At 42.6% G+C, this 25,076-nt stretch overlaps 1 protein-coding gene across 3 annotated transcripts; it reads left to right on the forward strand.

Annotated features, from left to right (window-relative positions):
- LOC121589255 (neural-cadherin-like) lies at positions 1-24,521 on the forward strand. Of its 3 annotated transcripts, none has more exons than XM_041908015.1 (9): positions 1-105; positions 255-419; positions 14,952-15,089; positions 15,887-19,497; positions 19,572-19,742; positions 19,837-20,078; positions 20,177-20,386; positions 20,644-20,817; positions 20,928-24,521. In XM_041908015.1, the coding sequence occupies exons 1-9, from the start codon at positions 79-81 to the stop codon at positions 21,044-21,046; spliced, it is 4,857 nt and encodes a 1,618-aa protein (XP_041763949.1). In that variant the 5' UTR covers positions 1-78; the 3' UTR covers positions 21,047-24,521. The 3 variants fall into 3 exon arrangements, with proteins under 3 accessions (XP_041763949.1, XP_041763951.1, XP_041763950.1); XM_041908017.1 differs by having other exon boundaries at positions 20,177-20,382; positions 20,928-21,018; XM_041908016.1 differs by having other exon boundaries at positions 20,644-21,023.
- Positions 24,522-25,076: the final 555 nt, after the last annotated feature.

Consider the following 25,076-nt stretch of genomic DNA (forward strand, 5'->3'; position numbering starts at 1 on the left):
TCTCGAGCGGTAACATAGACAATGTGTTTGCAATAAGCAACGCAACCGGCGCCCTGTACGTAGCCAAGGCGTTGGATTATGAGAAGATCAAAAAAGTCCACAGGGGTAGCTACTCTACCACATGAGATGCTAATGCTTCGGATTATGCGTGCTCCCACTTATAATCCTACCCATTTCTTCGCCATCCTCCGATACATGGGTACAATAATGAGTCTCCATGTCTTTTTTCCCTTTGCCCGTGATTCTCCAATCAGTATGAGCTACGGTTGACGGCATCGGATAATTTTAAGGAAAACTACACCACCGTTCTGATCAACGTACACGATGTAAACGACAATCCGCCGGTATTTGAGAAATCGTCCTATCGCACACAAATCACCGAGGAAGACGACCGAGGCTTGCCAAAGCGTGTGCTGCGGGTAAGTGTATGCTAGTGATGGGACCATCTGACCCTTGCGTTCGAGACAGTTCGGCTGGAGGCGACTTATGTTTGAGGGACTAGATGAGCGAGCTAGCATTCTTGCAACGATAAGTCCGGGATATCCAGGGACCGGAATTGTTGATCCATTCGTACCGAATGTAGGATTTTGTTTCATGCTTATCTTTCTCAATATCATCCCGTATCTGGCAACTAGGATGCCCAACACAAACTCTTGATTTGAGGGTAAATATGGGCTGTTCCTGCCTTTTCACCAGTTTACCAAGGCGTTAAAAATTGTTCAGTACCTTTGCTCAAATGCGGACAATACGAGTGTGCTTCTTTCTCCTGAACAAATTTCAAACTATCCGTTCTTCGGGGTGATCCTTCACACATCCGGTTTGCTCTGAGAAAGTCAAGTTATCGTCAAAAAGTTATCGTCATTCCAGGCTCGTAAATATCGTCAGCTGAATTTAAAAGACGGCACATACAAAGAAGGGGGTTGCGAGAGCCAAATGTTGTTCGGGTTTCAGCGACTGCCAGCATTGGTCGGCGACGAAGTATTCTGGCAGGAACATAGAGGTGGATCCTTGAAAGTAGCTCGGGACAGTCAATGGTTCCGTTTAAGATTCCCGTGATAAATGCCAGTCTGGTGTGCTCAACACGCTCAACTAACAGTCTTTAAAGTTGTTAAACCTTTAAAACGTTCTGAAGTTGCTTATAAGAGTGTCTGTTAAAACTAAAATTGGAGTATTGATTGCTGACTTTAATCAACCTGTAAATGTTTTCTTAAGCACTTTCAAAACTTGTAATTTGATACTAAGTTATCAATATCAATTGATCTTATTAAATACATACTAAGTCTTGGACGAAGGGAACTTGAAACAGGTTGTACAGGTTGTACCTGAAATAAGCTTTAAACGAAAAACCGTTGATGAGCCGAGTATTTCTAACGTCTGCGTAAATTGTATTTCGGGATTTTCAGCCAAACAATATTTAATTTTATTTTCCTTTTGCTTTTTGTGGGTGGATTCATCCCCTGCAAAGATGATTCGATATATGTATAAATTTATTAATAAATAAAAATGAATAAAACTGAGAAAATCGCGATTATGCAAACGTATATTTACCACCAGATTCCGCGTATCTCTGACACTGCCTGTATGAGGAGATTCTTAAAACTAATTAGTCTCCAGAAGCGCATCCTAAAGCTATGTGCTGTTTAAAAAGATCTTAGCCACACATATTGTACTACAAATCTACTGAACTTGTGATCAGGAAAGTCCTTCTGATCTTAAGCCAATGGAATCCATTTTTATTAATAAGATTGTTCATTTGTGTGATCAAAATGTGTCAGCCATGTTGATATTTTGATAAACAAATTCATAGTTTACATGACAAATAAAAAAAAAAATGTCAATTTCCTAAACGACCTTCACCTCATGTTTTTATGACACTCTTTTCGGTGCAAATTGAGAGCGTTTAAAACGAATCTGTATTTTTTAATTATTTATTTTTAAACTAAAAAGATGCATATTATTGAAGCGCTTTGATATGTTTCAAATTATTATAATGTATTTCAACAGTGCAATTTTCTTGGCATGGATTTCTGCTCGTACGCGAGCGAGATCATCATTTCAATTAGTCAATTCAATTAGTAGTCTTAACAGAGTTCTGAAGATGGGCCCTTTCAGTCTTAAGTTTGTTGTATTTTAGTCTTATTATGTCATACACGACATTCAAATGAAAAAGGAAGGCTTAATTAAATAACCGCAGTAACATCGTTAAAACTATGATAAGATTTAAAATGTTTCTTGGGATGGCATATCAGTGTAACGAGACGGACAACCTAAAGTTTAGTCAGTCAGTCAGTAAGCAAAGGGCGAACTCGAAACACCCTAGTAATTCCCTACCGGGATCGTGTGTTGACTATGAAGTTCAAGGGATAGCGGTGAAGGGATGAATTCAGTACGATTTTTCGACCCGTTATCAATAATTTTGACATTCCAATCGACAGCCACCCACGCCCAACACAGTGCGACACTTTACCCGTACCCTCACATCTCTCTCACCCTCGTGCACTGTCTCTCTGCTCTGCCAATTAATAATTTAGCTAAAAGCGATCACCCATTACCCGCCTGTTGGGAAAGTTTCGCGTATAGCAGTGCGGAGAACGAGAGATAAGCTGCAAACGAGTTGCTTTGAGGCACCATGAACTTTGACGCACACCCTCGGATCCTCATTTATGTTTGTTGTGGTGGTCAGGATGGGCACCAACCACTAGCAGCAATTTGCAACCAATAAGCGATGCTGATTAAATCTGTGCAAAGGAATACCACGGCCAGGGCACGTAAAAGCTTACGTTTGGATCAGTCTAAACGAAAGGAGAGAAATCCTGAAAAATAATAATATATGTAAAATATGTATAAGAACAATAAACTTCAAAAAACAATGGCTCGTGCCTGATCATGAGCCGTTAGAGCGATTCTGTGCGCAGCGCCGAGTGCAATGTGTCAGGAAGGATAGTGAGGACCGGAACATAACATGAAATTCTGGTTAAAAGCATTGTGATAATTAATAATTGTCACCGGCGGTTACTTTGCGGTCGTCCGCTTATGAAGAATGGATGTGGCAAATGAGTTGATGAAGATTTTAGTTATGTCCATCGCCTCGAAAAACAAGATTTACCTTTTTCGAGTGACAAAAAGCGCGTACAGCCGCGCTAAGTATCACCATTATATTGCAGTACATAAAATAGAAAAGAAATCCCCGCAGGCATAGCTAATACAATGAATAATCATCATGTTTTGAAGCTTCTGATTACCGTGTGAGATAATTACTTTACAATCCAAACATAGCACGAAAGTAAACAAAAAGTTACACAGGTTGAATTTATACATAAGTCGATTTGAAGCTGCATATAAATGATGAACCCGTTAGCAAACAATCCGCTGAAACAACCAATAGCCAATTCGGTGTAATTAAAACCACCCAACTGTCGCAATGAGTGCGTTTACAGACACATAATTTTGCACATAAGCGCCATTCCACGCGATTGTTAGGCCACCTAACACCCGAATCGCTTTGGGCACAGAATCGAGAATAGAATTGCCAGTAATGCGCTTAGCTTTCATTGCAAATGACGTTCATTTCCCATTACAATCAAATGCAATTATCCACCAGATTGTAACCCCGTATGATTTGTGGGTATCTGGGTAATGCCCGAGTCAAACACCGAGTCAATCTATTCCTCCTCATCAATATTTGTGCGTTTATGCAATAGTGATCATCATCATTGACGTTCCAATCTTTACAATTGCCAACGGGTCGTCGCAAAGGAGAGAGTGTTTGCGATAATTAATCAGTTCAACCCAAACTAATACGATTTCCGGCAATCAGGAAACGATTGAAAGGTCGATCCAATTGCGCTTCATCTAACCATTGCTGTTGGTCGATTCACAATTGCTGCCGTGGCAAAAAAGCAATTCCATTCAAAAGTAGCTTTAATTAACTTGCTGTCATCTGTGACTTTCAACATAGTGACTGGATAAAGTACTTGCAAATGGCTACACCCTAACGGTTTGAAGCAATAAATGTTGAAAAACGTTATCTCCAAAAAGCTGGTTTTGGTGGAATTGGGATGCAAGGCACCATGCATCTCAATCACCAACTCGTGTCAGGAGCTGCCGTAAGGTTGAGGGTTGATTTTTTTAGATTGTTGATATTTTCCACTGATTTTCACTCCCGTAAAGCTGAGCACAAGTTTTCTATTCTACGTGCAATTTCGGTGACCAGGCTGTTTGCCGAAATAGAGTCAGAATAGTGTGAAGAATTATGTGTACTTATGTTTGATTTTGGGTAGTAGAAGACGATAATTCATTGGATGGTATAAATCTCTCTATCTAGTCGAGTACAGGATCTCTCATACTCACTCACTATGGAGAGAGAGAGAGTGTGTGTGGAAAAAACCCTGTCCACCCTTCTAAAATCGCGAAACCTGCATGTGAGGTAAAAGCCAAAGGTCCAAAGTAAATGCTTTGGAAATTGGATTTCTCTTCTTTATTCGTTTCATCCTGATTTCGCCCGACTATTTCATAAGGACGAGAGCCGGACTGGGAATAATGGGTTTGAAGAAATTTTATGTAGCCACTTTAATGTATTCCACGTCATAAATAACGCTCGATCGTTCAACAACTTCGGTAGCCGGCGCCCGTTGTAGAGCCCGGAGGGTCGAATATTAATTAAACCACAACAATTATAGAAAGTTGGGTTAACCTGGCTCTGTGGCTTGATTAGCATAAGGCTTTGAACGGTAGGTTGGGCACCTCGTTTTATTCCTAATACCTGATATCACAAGTTGGAGGATAACTTTTTTAAAATCAACATAAAACATTCAAATCGGTTAAAGCGGTCCAACAAAAAATAATCAGTGCAGCACTTAAACGAAAAATGGATGAATGCACACCAATTATCCCTATTGTAACTCGCAGGAGCCACTAGTCGTATAAACTGTCTAACTAGTATATCAATTTAATTTCACATAAGCTTTGCTCTCTGTGTCATCACAACTACTGGCGTACACTAGTTTCCTCTCGGATCGATCTTTGCCAAACAATGAATAATTTATTTCAACTTTACGCTTCTTCTCAGGCCCCTTATCACCAGCCTTGAGAACATGGTTGACCAAAGAATCTAACCGCACGGAAGGAATGTTCTAAAGCCATCATGAATACCGAGTCTGGTTCTCGGAAAAGAACAATCAAGCGCCACCGAAATAATACTCCGTTCGCTTAGAATTCTTGCTGTAAAACTTTCTGTTCAACTACTGTCGGCCGGCTATTGGGACAGGGACAGTGTTCTGGGAAAAGTTCACCTCCTTAAGACCACAGCGTAATACTTTGGTAAGAAAAGTTTTACGTACACAAGACGTTTGGGCCTAGCTGGCGAGTGTGTCCAGTCAGCTAGACAGTACGTCTCTCCCCAACCCGATACGGTCCGTTTGTGTCACCCGAGAAAGACATATTCCATCCAGCGCGTTGTGGACAATGATCACAAAACTACGGCCTGTTCGGTTGATGTTTTATCTTTTATCGCAAAGCGAAAGACTCCGTCACGTTCGCTTTTGCACGCCATCGGGGCGTTGATATTAATCTGTAACAAAGGCCACAGAGCGGTAACGGAGCTTTTGAAAGATGTCGACTGAAAATCTTAACATCGTTTTCCGGTCTTTGAAAACGCGATGAAAAACACATGACAACTAAGCCTCCATCCCCCGTTGACTCAACTTCGATGTAGAACGCCGTCGCCTACCACAAGGAAACATCCGGAAGAATACCCCTTTCGAATCAATGTTCAACGAGTTTCATCTACGTCTTCTGTGTGCCTGGCTTTTGTCGCATATTTGTGAGGTGACGCTGACTGGGTTCGAAACAAACCGTCGACACAATTTCCGGCTCTTTCATTTACCGATACGGCTAATGAAAGAAACATCACAGGAAGTCGTAGTAGCCGAAACCATCGCACCACCTCTTTTGATTCGTTTCATTTGCCCAACAAACCAGAAACGGAAGTTCGAAACGAAACGGAACCCCATGACACTCGGTCAGGGAAACGAGGTTTAACTCACCATTTCAGTAAAAATGAAACCACAAACCGGGCCTGAAACCTTTTTTCGTCTGCCTGCGGTGTTGGTCGAAGCAATAGTGCAATTTGATAAGATTCGTTACGCTTTTATTTTGTCTCCTTCCTGGGGGTTTCTCTGGGGGTGAACCATCCTCCACGACCAATGAATGTCCCATGAGACCCTTGGGCAGGGAGAAACATTCCGGAAAAAGGGAATATTCTACTATCCTGCTATCGCATCTTAACTGCAATGTGAGCAGATAGTTAAGATAACTCCTACCTGTCCGATGGCGGTAATGGTTATTGTCACTCCAGTGAAGGTGAACCACGCGGACGCTATTGGCTTTGAATGGAAAATGACCAGCTTTAATGGCCGTTATCGAGGCGCTTGGGATGGTTTGCTAATGGGCCACCGAAAGTAAAGTTACCATTACGACAATAAATACGAAGCCATAACATCGTGATAGGAAGAACTGCTAACGATTTAATTATAATGATTGATCGTAAGCAATTATAAAACTTCGATGGCAAGGTGATAAACCAAAGTATTGAGATTGTTTTGTTTAGCAAGGGTACAAAATCAATCAAAACCGTTAGCGCGTTTTCAAAAGTATTTTTGCTCCGCTGGAATCAGGTGCTGTTGCGCAGCAAAAATGTTATTTTATTCATATCAATAACATTGATCCATTGCTAGTTCCATCGCTCTTTAATTGTTTAATGTAAGTCATGCTGCTCTTTCCCTTAAGCTACATTTCCGCAGCATTTCACGCTTCGTTTAGATTTTTACATACCTACACGGGAATAACATTTGTACATTCAATTATGTTCCGTTGTGGGACACTCTTGTTGCTGTCGTCTGATCATGCAACCAGCTGCACTGAAAAACATGCTAAATCTTCTGAAAAAACACATACAAAATCACCGCTTGCATGCTCACTGCCGTTGTCCTCAAAGTTTCCCTGCACAACGGCGATCCATTTAAATTTTGTTCTTTTTATAAACATTTCTCCATCATCTTACATGCTTGAAGCTAACTCGAGAATGGCAGAGGTGTTTATCCAGTAAAAAAGGTTATTTTTTTTTTTTTGCTGCCATCCCAACTACATGTGCAATTTATATCTTGCAACTGCACTTGGCGTACTGCACTTTCCTCACCACGAGTAACGTCACTTCTCCTTACTTACTTACTTACTTATCCGGCGCTACAACCGCTTTGCGGTCTTGGCCTGCCTCACGTCACTTCTCCACCAATGAAAAATGTTCATCGGCTCTGAACTATACCACCTTGTTTGACTGTGCTTATCGTCTGCAAGTGACACAGTAAAACAAACAGCACAAACGTCTCTTTATTTTGCTGTTTTGGTCGGGTAGAAGCTTAAAAAACTACGCATCCGTAAAAAGTACAGCATACTAAGTTACAACACAACCGAGTATACAGAATTCCATATAAGGCTAGTCAGTGAGGCGTCAGCTAAAAGAAATCAAGCGGCAATGCATTCGGTTAGGGAATGTTTCAATAGAGAAACAACGGCAAACGCTAAACAAACAACATTCTTTGTCGAAATGAAATGTTGTGCTTTACGGAAAATATACAATGTTTATATCTATCAACATGTACAAAAATTGCACACATTCTGGTAACACAGTAACATATCTTGCTCAGTGCAGTTGCACTGCAAACGTATATTGGAAGACTGCCACGGGCGTACTGTCCGCTCGATCCGGCCTGTAGTGCAACACAACAGGATTCATCATTTGTTTATTTTTTCTTGAGCAGGCAGCATCTCTTTGTGAGCGGTGCGTAGCATTTTTCTGCACGGCGCATTGTTTGGACTTGTTGTGCTTATGCTTTATTTGTATATTTATTTAATTACAAGGCAGCAAACTGCCGCGCATTGTTTGTGTAGAAAAAAGTGTATACAACTGTTGCTTTTACCGTAATATTGTCAAGTATAACCTTTTAAAGGCTGAAAATTATGGTTGAAGACGTTACATGCTAGTGTCTTGTCTAACTAACTTGTCTAATAACACCAACTCGAGCGATATTAAAGTAAATATAACACTTTAATGCGGATCACACAAGTGCAATCAAAATTACTGTTTAACAAACTAAGTTGTTGATTTGAAGACAATAATACAAAATCAATATCAATTAATAAATGATCAATAAATCAAATCAATAAATACCAACATGAGAGCTTGGTTTATATAAGCTTAGAATTCGTAATGATGCTATGTTGTTTCGTAAAATTTTCAATATGCTGATCGTAATTATTGGGGAGCTATTATTCTATCGCAATTATCAAATTTACTGTACCAAATATGACCTTTAAAGATTTTAAATACCTTAAAAAGAAGTTCAGCTGTTCTAAAAGTAATACTAATAAAATTATGCAATTATGACTCATTAGATCTTTTTGGATTTCTTGTTTATAATCGTTCTTAATACTCGACATCCCTTAGCTCATAAAGTTATCGAATTATGGCTCTTAAACTGAAAACTCTCAGCAACCCAAATACGATTGTCCTATCTACCCGATTCGAACATACTCCATTTTCCTACTCACAAAAGCTTGTCATAGTTACTAATTTCACTTTGATCAAACTTGCTCCCTTGCTATCTGCGCTTCGCACGAGCTTTTCGATTCTACCAATTATTAATCAACGGAATGGAACATCCTCTCCATGCAATCAAACACTCGAAACAATGCCAACAGTTTCCTCCTGTCTCCCCTCCACAACTCCTTTCCTATTATTTCCTTCACCTAATGGAAAATGTTTGCAAAAGGTAAATGACGAAGACTGTTTAGCTTCACTAATATTAACTCACTGTAGCCTATCCCAACTAGAAAGTCTGGATCGTGCTGAGGCACCAAATGGTGTCGTAAAGTTGGTCGTACTCTATCTTACGAAACGTAGCATGCAATCGACGGTGGGTGACTGTACATTCCGTAAAACATACATGCACTCCCTTACACGACTTTTGGATCGTTAAAGTTAGATTCCAATCTTTCTCGTACAATATTTTGCCTGAGCACCGGTTCGGTGCTATCATCCAGCAAGTATCATTTGGTTCGCTTTGCCCTAGGTCATGTAGAGGCGGTGGCATATGGCTATTGGTTCTATTATTTCACCCATAAATCGTTTTTCTTGCGTTTGAGCCAAAGGCGAAGTGTTTCTGCCATACCACACTGCTTACGGCAGGGTGGAAATATGCGCACGTAAGATCGCCGTGAATGGCGTGAAAACGTCAAAACATCTCTACTCCTTTACGACAAATTTACTCCCGTCCCACAAACTCACACACTTTCATTCTGGATCTGCTCGATCCATGAAAAGAGCATTCGGTTTCACCTTCGACGGAATTGTAGACTTCACAAACGTGTCCTCTTATAAACCGAAGAAAGGGCCCACGAACGAACCCAAGTTCATTTATCAAACCGTCTATGGAACGGTGGCAATAATAGTCTTAGAGGCGAATGAGCTAGACCTCAAAGTCTCTCTAAAAATAAGTAAAAGAAAGAAAAGTCTTAGAATCGTCTGAAACAGAAGACACACTACGATAAAAAAGCAGTGAACCAAACGAATCTAAGAAAACAAATTGTTCCATAAAATAAGAAAGAACACGGTCAGAGCTACGTGGCTGTAAAATGCTACACCAAAGCTAAACACTGTATCCACGCGGGCCTCCTATGCCACACATGTCATCTCCATTTGGCACCCTCATTTGCGGATCGCAACACATGAACTGCAAACATGTCGAATCGATCGTAAAGCTCGCAGCTTTGAAGTAGAGGAAGCAAACAAAGATCCCGAAAAACCGGGGTAGCGGCTAAACTATATAAAAGCGTAACTTGTATTAGCCCTAATACGGTCAATTTCCAGTGGTCCTCCATTTGGATTGGTTGTCCCATAGTAACAAGAAACGACTTAGAAAAGCATGTTACAAAACTAGAGAAAGGCGTAACGCGACTACTCAGCTGATAAATCACACCAGCAGCGAAAGGCAGCTTCATCTTGCCTCGGTTGACATTTGACCGCAGTTGGCTGGAAGATGAATGAATGCAGGAACTCTAAAACAAAGGTACTTTCCAAGGTACAATGTTAGATTACTACACAATCGGGGGAAGTATTCTATTTAATTTCGGCAAACCAAATGTCGAGTTGTTTTAGCACGATGCTGGAGACTTTTGAAGCGACTTTGGCCGCTACGATAGAGGCCGTCGACGACAGCTGATAACGGCGGCCGGATGCGTACAGGCGGCTAAAGAACACGAACCGTGAAGTAGGAGAGAAGGTGAGAGAAAAATAATCGTGAGAATGGAGAGAGGACAAGGTGGATGATCGAAGGAGCTAACTTTCTTAGGTTGCATATACGTACCGATGTTACATGCTGCCAAATACTGTAACTTTCACTTTCACATTAAGGAAATTGTGCAACGAGGATAGCTAGCGCTTACAGAAATAGCAAAAAACCGTTACCAAACCATTTATACAACCTTGGTAACCATTACTCTATACCAATTTTTTATCTCACAAGTGCTCGAAACAAAAAAATGCTTCACTAAATACCGATAGATCTCGTCTTATTTTTTATCTAGCCCGCTCGTATGCATCTTTTCACATGACATGCGCTGTGATCAAAGGAAAAGGTGTCCTTTTAAGAGAAACAGGGCACTTGTCATCCCCAAAAGCACAACGACGATGCGTACGTGGCATAGTGTGCCACTGCGGATAAAGCCCGGTGATCATCGGTAGATGGTTTTAACTATCCCCATCAGTCCAAAGACCATTGGACACTGAGAAGATAATTTGTATTTTTCATTAGCTTTATAAAGAATTAGAATAGACACTATCTGCTGCAAGAACGTGCATGTGTGATGGTAGCAGCCTTTTGGCAGCAATTTCCGGGGGTGAAGTGAAATACATGACCTCCATACGATGGAAGACACTTGTCAATTTTATTGCTTTCGAACGTTCAATTATGGCTCTGACCGATACATTGCTTCTCTTGGTCGGTGGTACTTGATCGTAAAACGAGGTGCTTTATGACACCAGCCTCACACATCTACTGGGCCAAAACGCAAACGCTTCCGATGGACACAGGGATGTGCCGGTTTATCTGGACTCGTATGAAGCTGTATGCCATTGCACAAGCTCAGAGCGGAGACGCACACACTCGTTCGAAGAGCATGTCTTTGAAAATCATGTATTTAATTTATGAGATAGTTTACTGAACGATCACAAAATTGTTGGTCAGTTAATGAGGAGATGGTGAAGGAAATGGTGATGCTGATGAGGAGGCTGATGGAAATAAACATACTTTTAATAGTTTACATCGGTCAAGCCTATGAGGGTAGCTTTTCTGCTTAAAGCAAATATAAGTAAACCTTAAAGCATTTGTTTGTGTTTCGAATCATTCACAAATAAATCGGCAATTTCGTGTATTCCAGCTAGCCTCTCTTCGTTTACTTCGTACAGAGTTATTGCTGTTATGAGTGTTTTTCTTAGTGTTGGATTTTCCAAACATAAGGAACATTTTTTTAATCACAAAATCCATTGGGAAATTTATGTTTTTAATATTATTTTCAATTATGTCACCTCTCTTTGCGCTACAAAGAATTATTACGCATTACATCGTGCAGAATCAACGTAACAGAAATAATAAAAAAATGTTACCGCCCGTACCGATGAATGACAAACAATCAAGCAACTTTCCCCCTTTTACATAAGAACTGAGCCGTCTTCAGTCTGTTTCGCTTCCGTACACGTAAGTAAAAGAACTTTGAGTGAGGCAAAATCTTGTCTTAAATAATCTTAGTTACCGAGCATCGTGCCGTGCCTCTCTTATCGCACGCTGGACAATATTTTATGGCAGCATTTGCAATGTGATGGGAAAACGATAACGACCTTAACAACGTCAACGAGCGCTCAACCAAAGCCACGATGCGATCGATTCCCCCAATCCAATATCTGGTTTGTCCTGTTGTCCATAACTATGTCCCCATTGCAACCACTAGTTGATGATGGTGAAAGTCAGTAATCGAAAGGCACGTACTGCCATCGGTTGCTTCACTACACGTCAACGGGACCCCTTCGCTCTGGAGCACATACTAACAAGGTGAAAGATAAATCTTAACAAGCTTATGACGTGGTAAAGATGTCATTATAAAAATTCTATCCTGAAAAATGCTTTTCTGCGTTCACTCTCTATCTTTTTACTCTATCCTCTTTATTCCTTCTTTTTTTCGACGTTTTTCTATTTCGCTGTCGTACGTCTCAAGCGATCATTATTTGTGGGTAGATGCCCGTTGATATTTTCATAACAGTACCATGCCACTGTCGCTAGACACCTTGGCCTGACGTTCCTACGCATACAAGACGCATCCTGCTCCGAGCGTCCTGTTCTGAGTATGTTACCGAGTACCTTCTCCTATAGCATGCTCTAGCCTAGTGTGCATCACACTTTGTCATGCTCCCAGACACATCGGCTGCCACTGTCGTCATCTGTGTTTCTGTGCTGAGATTGTGGCTGTATGTTGTTTAACTAACTTCCTGCAACCTATTTGCTTTTGTGTGTGTGTTGTGTATGTGTGGGTGATTTGGAGGGGGGATGCTAACGCTACTACACTGTTAGCCAAATCCTTCACACATTCTCGCGTGGCTGGTGATGATTGATGGTTCACAGCAGACACACATTTAAAGCGCCCCAACTGCTCGCACGAAGTATGCTTCAATAAAAACCTCCCTCCAGACAAGCAACAAAGCGAGTTGTTGGCAAAGCGATTTCGCAAAACCAGACCGCTATTTAATGCCACAGGCGCTGTGCACATCCGGTAGCTCAGCTACATTAGGCCCGCTCGTCGGGTGAAATGCTTTCCACTTAATTATGAGCTATTTAGGCACCAAAAATTAACGCATCGCCAACTGGCTTCTGATTGCGTCGCTAGGCTTGTGTACGTTACTAACATTGAATAGTATGAGCGTAAAATCGGAGAAGGAAACTTTTTAATGAATATAAATACACACCCGTAACACATTCTTTCCGGTTGGCGTCGGTATCTTGCACTCACCCTTCCCGAAAGCTCATTTAAAGTGACCTCCACAATCGTATCCTTGACACAGATGCGTTCCCAGAACCGCCCTTTCGACGATCCGACTCTGAGTGATACACACAAACATACACAAAGTTTGCACTAGAAATAGGATCGAATAAACATGAACATGCTCTAGCTGTTAACATAAATTTGGTCACTTCATCTAATTCACTCAAAGCTGTACCGACGGCGACAACACAAACAAAACGCAAAGATCCGTACAAACTTTTGGAAAAGAATATCCTGCGTGGAGGTCAAGAAAATAACAAATATATTGAAGAAGGAAAATGTCGATGCGTAGAGATAGAGGATAAAAATCTGTGCAGTTATCAATTGATTAAAATTTGATTAAAATAAACATAACCACCGGCACTGGTTGAGTCGTGCTGGTTGCTTTTCTATTCATTCCTCTACTCTAAACACTTGCGGTTACAACACAGACATACAGCTCCTTACAGAAGAAGACAAATTTTCTGTTTTATTTACTCGATGCCAATTTCCCCCTTAATGCTCTGATCTTTTTTTTAGAACGAGGTGTATTGCAAGACACACATGCAGCAAAAGCTGAACTTTTCAAATGCGCAGCTCAACATAGATCTTTTCCTGTCTTGTGAGAATGGAGAGAAAATAATTAAACATAAAACAGAACGATAAGAACGCTTTCTGTCGTGTTCAAAGGAGAGGAATTATGTCTGCTTTTTTTCTATTGAACCACTTGTATAGAAGCAGAGTGGTGCCTACGGTGTCCTAAAGCAGCGGTGCTGTATGCAAATCGGGAAACTGTTGTACGATTGCTCCATTGGAAAGAAATGTGCAGTGCCAATGCACTCCAATCACGTATGACTCTTTGTTTTCTTACGGAAGAGGAATTAATGCTTAGAATAGAATGTAATACGTATGAAGGATTTACGGAAGAGACTAACCTATGGGAAAGCACATGAAAACATTACCGCTTCAAGTCCATTCCGGTAACAGTTACAAACACTTAGCTCATATGAGGCCCAAGCAATTGTACATGCCGTTCGGAAACGATCAATCAACACATCATTATTTTCCTTTTTCTATGTTTCTCTTCCTATTGTTTGTATTGAAGACAATAAAACAAACAGCAATCAATCACAAGCTTCAGCGACCAAGTAAGCTACGTTGCAATCACAACAACTTAATCAGACTGGCTGTAGCAACATTATTGAGCTAATGAAGGCATAACTGTCTCTGCTACTGAGCTGCTATACACATGCTAGGTTCGAGCTGGACTTGAACGTCACGTTGGACTGGTGTGATAATGGAAAATATTTTGAACGATTTCACTTCCAACCAAACGAACTACTACTCAGTATACAACATCATCGAGCAGTGCAATTTGCAGTAATAAATGAAAAACTAATTTTCCAACTTACAGACGATGGAATTGACTTAGCTGTCCGGGGCCGTGCCAAGCCCAACCGACCTACCCAAACACGCCAGGTGTACGTTGATGTTTTCTGCCCAATCTCACCGATCCGAACGAGAAAATGGTCATGCCAATCATCTGGTTACAAAGAATTTATATTTTCCGTTCACAATTTCTACGATGATGATTGAGCTTGACAGGGCGCAGAGCAAACCTGAGAAAGGCTATCGTACGCCTTGCGGCCTTGAAATTTCTGATTTTCATTGAGCCAATTTTCCTTTGTTGAGCGATTTCGGTAGTTCGTAGAAACAATCGTTCCCTTTTGTTTACTTTTCTGAATTTTTGTGTTTCGCCTTTATACGGTTTTTTGCATCCACTTGCCACTTATTGCCTCTCATGTCTTTCCCCTCGTCCTGAACAGGTTACCGCCTCCGATGCCGACGTGGAGCGTCCCAACAACATCATCTACTTTCTGACTGGGCCCGGTATTGACATCGAAAATCCCTCCGACAGCTACTTTGACATCAACAAGGCCACTGGGGAAATATTTGTGCTTAAGGTAGGTCAACATTATCCGCTTGGAAGCATACGCAAGATTTAACCACCGTTGTCCGTCAGTGACGACACACAAAACGAAAGCACTGCAGTTAACCGTGGCGGTATGAAATGTAAAGGAATTTAAAAAAAACCTGCAACATAACACTGCAGACAACATGAAAATGAAATGGAGGAAACCTTTTATGTTCGTATGGTTGATAAGATTCGACCAGAGCGGTGCATGGCAAAACCCATTTACCATCGGAAGCCGAAGGGATGTGATGACCGTTTTGTTTCAGAATTATTTGAGCGTTGGAACTCTATGAAGCCATTTTTAAAGCAGGTTAAGTTTCCAGTTTAAAAACTTACATGTCTACAAGACTTAATGTGCCTCTGCTGTTCGATGAAGCCTTGGCCCGATGGAAAAACTTTTCGATGGCGAAACTGGATTCTGGTCTGCTCTACAGTTTTGAATAACTTCCCGCTTGTTCCATGTGCCGGGTTTCGAAATGATTCGTGTGGAACTAAAAGTACATTCTTTCGAGCTCGGTTTCCCGGACACTAGTTTAACCTCAAGTAAATACAGTATTTTAATTAAATCAAGCAATTTTGTAAACTTCTCTTGCCGCAACGAACAAAACCGACGCAATGGAACAGCAATGTCCCGAGTCGTGCTTTATTAAGTCAAACAAAATTTCATTTCGAAATTATTTAATTGAAAAATGCATCCCAAGCGTTAAGATCTATGCTGGTGATTACTAATAACTTTCCTCTTTTGCCTATTGTACGCCTTCCACACCATTTCCTCCAAATGTTCAGCCTCTGAACCGTGATCCACCACACGGACGAGCGTCTTGGAAGTTTACCGTCTTTGCGCAGGACGAAGGAGGCGAGGGTTTGGTGGGCTTTACGGAGGTGCAGATCAACCTGAAAGACATCAACGACAATGCGCCCCAGTTCCCGAACGGCATTGCGTATGGAAACGTGATTGAAAATGGCACCATCGGCATGTACGTGATCACAATAAAGGCCGAAGACCATGACGATATCAACGAAGGCACTAACGCGAAGATCATTTACTCGATCGAGAAGAACGCGATCGAGGAGAATACTGGTTTGCCGATCTTCGACATCAATCCGAACACAGGACTCATCACGACGGCGGTATGCTGTCTCGATCGGGAGAAGACGCCCGACTACTCGGTGCAGATAGTGGCCACCGATGGCGGAGGTTTGAAGGGTACGGGAACAGCTTCCATCAAGGTGAAGGATCTGAATGATATGCCGCCTCGGTTCACCAAGGACGAGTGGTTCGTTGAGGTGGAGGAAACCGACGGTAGTGTGCTGCCCGAGGCACCGATACTGACCGTGACGGTGAATGATGATGATGAGATAAACAATTTCCAATATAAAATCATTGAAAGCAGCGGTTACGGGGCAAATAAGTTCGCGATGGTAAAGAACGCGGACGGTACGGGAAGTTTGAAGGTGGCCCAGCCGCTAGACTACGAGGATCCGATGCAGATAAATGGCTTTCGCTTTCGGATACAGGTGATCGATAACGATGAGATTGACGAGAGCGACAAGAACCACGTTGACCATTCGTGGGTGATTGTGAAGTTGAAGGATATTAACGATAATACGCCTCGCTTCAAGAAGCCGCACATCAAGGCGGCTGTGTATGAGAACGCGGACGTGGGGAAAAACTTGGGCACCTTCAATGCGTTCGACATTGACAAGGGCGGTAAGAGCAAAATTACCTACAACATTAACCGTGCTACAGACCGGAAGCGCCAGTTTGCCATCGACCAGGAAGGTACGGTGACGATTCAACGTGAACTGGATCGGGAAGCGATGACGAAACACTCACTTGAAATTCTGGCCACCGATGACGGTGTACCGCCGCGCACGGCCTCTGCCATCTTGACCGTGTTGGTGAAGGACATCAACGACAATGCGCCGGTATTCGCGGAAGATTATCGGCCCATTCTGCTCGAAAACTCACCACCGTCGAAGGTTATCGAAATCTCCGCCGTTGACAGAGATGACCGACTGAAGGGCAACGGGGCACCGTTCCAGTTCCGCATGGACCCGGACGCAGACGATGTGATTCGCACGTCCTTCAAGGTGGAACAGAGTAACGAGGGTGACGGTATGGCGATCATTTCATCTCTCGGCTCGTTTGATCGCGAGTACCAAAAGCGATACACCATTCCGATCGTTATCAAGGACTCGGGCACTCCACCGCTAACCGGCACCAGCACGCTGACGATCACCATCGGTGATCTGAACGATAACATCATGCAGCCCGGCTCCAAGGAGGTGATCGTGTACAACTACCAAGGCCAGGCGCCGGACACACCGATCGGGCGTGTGTTCGTTAACGATCTCGACGATTGGGACACCTCGGACAAGCTGTTCTATTGGGATGAGGCCGAGAATCCACGCTTCAAGATAGACGACACATCCGGTATGGTGACGATGCGGCGCGGTGCACGCGAGGGACGCTACAAGCTGCGCTTCAAGATCTACGACCGCAAGCACGCACATGAATCGTACGCCAACATGTCGGTAGTGGTGAAGCAAATCTCCTACGAGGCGATCGTCAACTCCGGCTCGATCCGGCTGATCGGCATTACGGATGAGGATTTCATACGCATCTGGAACTATCGCACCCAGAACATCTTCCGTAGCAAGCTGGAGCGGTTCCGGGACAAGCTGGCGGAGCTGCTGAACGTGGACGTGAAGAATGTGGACGTGTTCAGTGTTCAGATGAAGGACCTGTTGGTGCCGCTGACCGATGTGCGGTTCGCCGTGCATGGCGCGTACTTCTACAAGGCGGTGCAGCTGAACGGCGTGATACTGCTGCACAAGGAGGACATCGAGCAGGAGGTGGGCATCAACATCACGATGGTAAACGTGGATGAGTGTCTGCTGGAGAATGCGGACTGTGCCGGGTCGTGCACCAGCATCATCGAGGTCCAGACGAACCCCTGCCTAGTTAATGCGAACAAAACCGCCCTGGTTGGGGTGCAGATCAACTCCACGGCGGAGTGTGTGTGCAGCTCGCGAGAGTACAAGCAGCAGCAGACCTGCAAATCCCATCCCTGTCTGAACGGTGGTCGCTGCACCGATTCCAAGTCGGGCATCAAGTGCTCGTGTCCACCAGGCTACACGGGGCCCCGCTGTCAGCAGGTCGTACGTAGCTTCCGTGGCAGTGGCTGGACCTGGTACCCACCGCTCGACATGTGCGACAAGTCGCATATCAGCGTCGAGATCATCACAACGAAGCCGGATGGTTTAATTTTCTACAACGGACCTATCACACCACCGAAGGAGGACGACACGTTCAAGCAGTTGTCCGATTTTATTGCACTCGAGCTGGAGCAGGGCTATCCTCGGTTTCTCATTGATTACGGCTCGGGTACGCTAGAGTTACGCATCGCGACCAAACATCCGCTCAACGATGGCGAATGGCACCGGATCGATCTGTTCTGGGACACTGAGCAGGTGAAGATGGTGGTCGATTTCTGCAAGACGGCCGAAATCACCGAAACTGACGACGGTAACCTGGTCGACTTTATTGACCACACCTGCCAGGCGCTGGGCAAGGTGCCGCAGTTCAACGAATATCTGAATCTCAACACGCCGCTCCAGATTGGCGGTGTGTTTAGGGAAAAGTTTGACTACACGTACAGCCGCTGGCAGTACATGCCGGTTGGGGTCGGTTTGAAAGGGTGCATACGCAATTTTAAGCACAACGGAATTCTGTACGACCTGTCCCACCCGGGACTGTATAAGGGTAGTGCACCCGGTTGTTTGTACACGCAGGAGGTGTGTGATCTGAATCCACGGTGTCTCGAGCACGGCAAGTGTGTCGGTAGCTATGTCGAGGCCAAGTGTGAATGCAATCCCGGTTGGACGGGCACGTACTGCAGCTTGCCCACCACTCCAACCACGTTCAAGACGCACAGTTACGTGAAGTACGCGCTCAGCTTCGAGCCGGATAAGTTCACGACGCAGATTCAGCTGCGGTTCCGCACGCGCGAAACGTACGGCGAGCTGTTCCGCATCAGCGATCAGCATATGCGCGAGTACGGCATCATTGAGCTAAAGGGTTCCAAGGTGTACTTCCGGTACAGCTTAAACACGGGTCATGTGGAGGAGCAGGAGTTAGCGTTGACGGCGGTCGAGGTGGACGACGGACAGTGGCACGTGGTGAAGGTGCAAAGATACGGCTCAGTGGCTATCCTGGAACTGGACGGGGGTGAGGGTGCCAACTTCAACCAAAGCTTCTCGTTCGACGGGCATCAGTGGCTGTCAGTGGACAAACAGGAGGATGTGTATGCGGGCGGCAAGCCAGAGTTTACCGACGTGCAGACGTACGATATCATGTCGGACTATCAGAAGAGTTGCATCGACGATATCAGGTAAGTCTAGCGGGTATGATCGTAAAGCTTTTCTGAGTTTTCGTTTTTGATAATCTCTTCCCGTTCCTCTGCAGATTGGACGGTAAAAGCTTGCCACTTCCGCCAGCCACCAACGGTACCCAGTGGGGTCAGGCCACGATGGCCAAAAACATCGACCGCTACTGTTCCTCCAACAATCCTTGCCAGAACGCGTACTGTCCGGATCCGTTCGAGTGTGTCGACCTATGGAACAAGTACGAGTGCGCGTAAGTACCTCGATCGATCGTTTGTGAGAGTTCCTGACTCTTTTTGGTCACACAGTTAACAGCTTGTGTTTGGATTGAATCTTTTTCGTTACAGCTGTGGCGATGGTATGATCATCTCACCGGAAGGCAAGACCTGTATCGATCGGAACGAGTGTCTGGACTATCCGTGTTTTAATGGAGGCACTTGCATCAACCAGGAGCCGCGCCAAAAGTACAAGTGCATCTGTCCAGACTCGTACTGGGGCGAGAGTTGTGAGTTTCTGAAGGAACGACAAGCGCTTAAATTCAGCACCAGTGCCTTGGCCGCCGTTATAGCCTGTCTATTACTGATCATTAGTAAGTGGAGTAGAGTTTGGATGTGCTTTAAACATTATTTTGCAGATCTTGTCTAAAGACTAGTTGTTATTTTGTTTCCTCCTTTCCACACGCAACAGTTTTGCTGTTTGTTTATTTTTCCTGCTCCCGACGTCGTTCGGCTAACTTCAACAAGAAGCCGGCCACCAAGGACGACATTCGCGAAAACATCATCAACTACTGCGACGAAGGTGGTGGCGAGAACGACATGACCGCGTTTGACATGAAGACACTCAAGATCCCGATTGGTCCGCTGCCAGAGCTCGTTCAACATAAGGCACCGCCAGTACGTAAGTAGCGTGTTTCGTTTGCATGTGCCATTTTGGTAGTTATGCGCCAAGCACCTGCACGTTTTGCCCTCTCCAGCATTGCCCTCTATTTATTTGCTATTAATTGCTATTATTTGCTGATTCAGTGTTACGTGTTGTTTGTGTGCGTCAGTTCTTTGTTTGTAATCTAAAGGGAAGCTCATTTATATCCGTGGGCCAACAACGCTTTCCTAACAATGTTTTATCATGTTCTGTCCATTCCACGAACACACCAACAGGTCCAGATATTGCCGTCGTGTCCGACCAAGTCGTCGGCAAGGTGGACGTGTTCCTGGACGACCGGAAGCGACGCGTCGACATCGACTCAGCCTCCGGGCCATTCGACGATCTGCGTAACTACGCCTACGAAGGTTGTGGGAGTACCTCGGGTTCGCTAAGTTCCTTACAGTCAGGTAAATCAAAAAAATCGCCCAAACCCATAATAATCTTTCAACCCTGCCTCGAACTGCACACGACGATAAACACCTAAACTGTCCTCCCTGTTCCTACCGTTCCACCACAGGTACGGACGATGAACCCCATGAGTATAGCTTTTTAACAATATGGGGTCCCCGTTTCGATAAGTTAGTCAATATTTACGAACCAAGCAAAGCGCAGATCGAAGATGACGATGTTAGTTAAGAGTAACTGTAGCTGTCGCAGATGCTGTAAGTCTTTTGTTCCTGAGATCAACGTTCGTGCGCGCTCGTTTAGTTTATCACGAAATACCGTCAGACGAAGCTGAATGATGCGCACGGACTTGTAGATAAATAATTGCGTTCAAAACCTTCAACCCCCCAAGGAGATTAAAGAACAAATTCGTCGTATAAGACATACGATTTAGGGGTTTTCTTGCCGGTGTTTGAGCTAACCGGAAGATATTCTTTGTAAAATAGTCACTAAAATCCATAAACTCATAGAAATCCCCGTTTACGATGTGGACACAGTCGTTCGAGCCGAAGCGGGACTGAAACACTGTTTTTCAGCAGTGCATCAGTTCGCAAGAAGTGAAGAAGTTGCGAAAATGGAAGTATATTGGAGCAGATGCAGTTTAAATCGATTCTATTAACTTCCAATAGATGGTACCGTGAAGCTTCAAACAGCCAAACGGTGCAACACGCAGAGTTGGATAGCTCAGAAAACGAGAGCATCACATGCTCGCTATGATTGCGTAACAAAAAGCGCATCATTGTAACTATTTCGGTTATGATAGGTCGGTATACTGTAAATAATGAATATAAAATCAAATCTACAATCTACACGTTGCGTACAGACACGTAATAGTTTAGTGCGAAGGAAGACACTGTAAAAACACTGGACAGTTCTTTCAGAAAGGAAAAACGAGCAAAAAAAAACGATCTCCCAGGGCAGAAAATGACACAAGAATTATTAGCTTTTGTGGTCAAAATATTAAACGAATTATCATTTTTATGAAAATAACTTATGTACACGAGTACACTAATAATGTACACGTGTTCCTTCAAAAGCCTCACGGAGCGAGTGAAACGATATTGCCATGTTGGTAAAAGCATCGTCAACGTTATAGATCAGGGGCCTCCAAACTTTTCAGTTCGCGGGCCGCATTGCTTCTAAAATAACAATGTTGAGGGCCATTTGACGCTACCGTTAACTGATGATTGAACGTTTAAATCTCGTTTTTATAACAAAATACTAACGTTACTTGTACAGCTTCTTGTTACTAAAGCTTGATTTTTGTCTAAGAAAAGTAAAAAATACAATTTTATTTGAAAAAGTCATAATAACGTAATATTTATATTAACTCTGGCAAAGTCATCGTAGGCCGAATTATAAGCTCTTGAGGGCCGCATGCGGCCCGCAGGCCGTAGTTTGGAGACCCCTGTTATCGATGGACGATGATCCTGTGAAAGGAAACCCATGCAGTAACTGGTAGAAGTAGCCCATCCATAAAATCGTTAACGTTGTTTCCGGTGAGATAGTGAGAGACAAAAACTCTGCTCAATAGAATCCTCTATTGGTCTCAAGAAACCTTGACAAGGTAAAATTCCGTACTCTTCATTATTTTTCATCCGTATGATGAACTTGTCACAAATAGGAAAACTCCAAATATTTCTAAAGCACGAAACAAAATCCCAAGAAAATCAAAGCAGAAACAAATAATCAAACGAACCAATAAGCGCACAATAACCTCACCTGCAAATGGACTGCAAGTGGACAAAACTTACGAACAAAACTCGAAATCAATCAAAAGTTCTAACAAAAGAAACAAAAACCGGGGACCGGTACAGATTACAAAGCAAACACGTGCTCACCAGCCTCCCAAACTACCAGACAACCTACTTTTTTGACCGGAATAAAAAGTTTTATGCACGAATGAAAGCAAAGATATCTACAAATCCACCCGCACAAGCTTATAACAAGAAAGCGTAGTTCGGTCAAACTTCGATAGGACATGGGTCGATTTTGGTTCTTAATATTTTTAGAGCTTGCTTTAAGAATGAAAAAAGCCACATAATGCTTAATTCTAAAATGCCACATATTGGTCGATTTGAGGTCGATGGTTTGGTTTTCGAATGAAACGTCTCTTACAATATTCTCCTCTGATTATTGAGAAACCTTACAACTGAAAAAATCCATTGTGTTTTGCACAACAGCTTAATTACACCCATTTTTTCTCGGAAGGATCAATGGAAATAGCTCCATTTTAATGTAAGATTAATGAAGCCACTCACTTGTGCAGGGTAATGAGTAATTTGTGTTTTCAATCAATTACGATGAATGTTTCTATCACTTTGAACGATGATGCGGTAAATAAAATGCATGATAAGGATGATAGTGATGAACAAGGGGCGGGAGGAGGAGCAGGGCATTTTAAAAGTTGATCAAAAGAACAAATTTGAGAATTGTTCGAAGTGCTGCACAACACAACTTCAAGCGTTGCAATGAATGAACGTTAGTGAAGTGCAATTTGTAGCATTTTCCTTTCGCTCAGCAACCCTAAGAGTCTCCAAGGCGAAAATGTATCCAGACTTTGCAGTGAAGTTTCGTTGAACAAATAGCACACTGAAAAGATGGTTGATAATGTTTGGTACGCCAATAAAAAGACTTCCTTTCGATATCGATTTCTTTCATCTATGTTCTGTTTGAGCATGCATTTAAATATTTTATAAGATTATTGGACACACAAGGTACCGCCGCAGTACGCTTCAAGGATCAGTCGTGTTTACTTTATTGATTTGCAATACATTTGAGGTGGTATATTGGTTAGAACGAGTAGTAGATTTATACAGCTTCTTGCATAGTGTTTGTCGGGTGTGGCAACTTTGACTATCGAAATATGAACGAATTGTTTATTTTCAAGTTGTTATGCATCATTCTTCCAGCAATGGTTTAAATTTTTTTAACGGCGAACGAGGTTGTAGTAAGAGAAATAATGAAACGTGAACGACTCGTAGCGTTGATAAAAAAGGAAATCCAGCTCAAACAATTTGTACGATGCTTGATCGAAGCGCAAATACAGTTAATTCGTCCAATTGTGTATGTGTGTGTTTATGTAAACGAGATGAATGGAATACTAACATAACATAACAAAAATAAACGGTAAGTTTATTCCCCCCCCCCCCCCGTCTCCCACCAAAAACGAACACAAAAATAAATCAAAAAGCCAACTACATTTACATACTCCAATGGTAATTGACAAACGATAAGAGGTGCATTTTCAATCGATCATTTTTGTGCTTGAATGATGGATACACAAATGAACAAACGAGTACGTTCTAAAGCACGGTAGGACATACGAACAATTTGGTGGCGTGTCCAAAAGAAAGCAAATATTACAACAGGCTATAAACGAACTATAGAAGAATCATAAAATGATACACAGAGAAAATAAAAGTTACAGAAGACAACCAAAACTTACCAACTGATCAAGTAATTTAAAACACTGCGTGATTTTTTATTGGAAGGAAAAAGACGCACTCTCAACTAAGAATTGGTTTGTGAGCCATGTTTTGATTATAGGTTTTTTATATATATTGTGGTACAAGTGGTACAGCGACAGACAAAAAGAAAAAAAAAACAAAAACTCACAAAGACAAAAAAACAAAAACATTGGAGAACAACGTAATTTGTATGAAATAATGGTGTAATAAAAAAAAATAATACAAACAAATCTGCCCACATGTGCGTTTTTTAAATATTTCTAAGAATGAAAGAAAAAATTGTTACGATAAATAACAGGTAGCAGGTAATATGGTATCAATGTGAAATTCAAAAAAGGTTAAAAAAATCCCTGTACACATGAACAAAAAATAAACGAGTCCAATGATTGAGTACGTTGAAACCAGGTAGTAAAATTCCAAATGGATGTATGACTTCATCAAACGATGCTTACAGTATTTTTAAAACCACTAAGATGCTCCATCATTAGTAACTGAATTATTTTTTTGTAGTTTTATTAAATGTTAAACTTGAATTTGACCTCTTACGGTTTGACGCAACATTGATCAAACACCAATGGATTATAAATGCCTCACAAAATGGCTCTTCCTTGCAACCATTTTAACTTTACAATTCACACAATGAACAGGAAGCATTCATTTTTCGGTGTTTGATTTTTGTCCTGAACGAAATAATTTTTAGCCCGTTAGTGTCAAAAAACGTTGAACGAACGTTCCAAGAAATTGTGCATCAT

The sequence above is a fragment of the Anopheles merus genome, chromosome 2R, assembly GCF_017562075.2.
Source record: "Anopheles merus strain MAF chromosome 2R, AmerM5.1, whole genome shotgun sequence".
Classification (NCBI taxonomy): domain Eukaryota; kingdom Metazoa; phylum Arthropoda; class Insecta; order Diptera; family Culicidae; genus Anopheles; species Anopheles merus.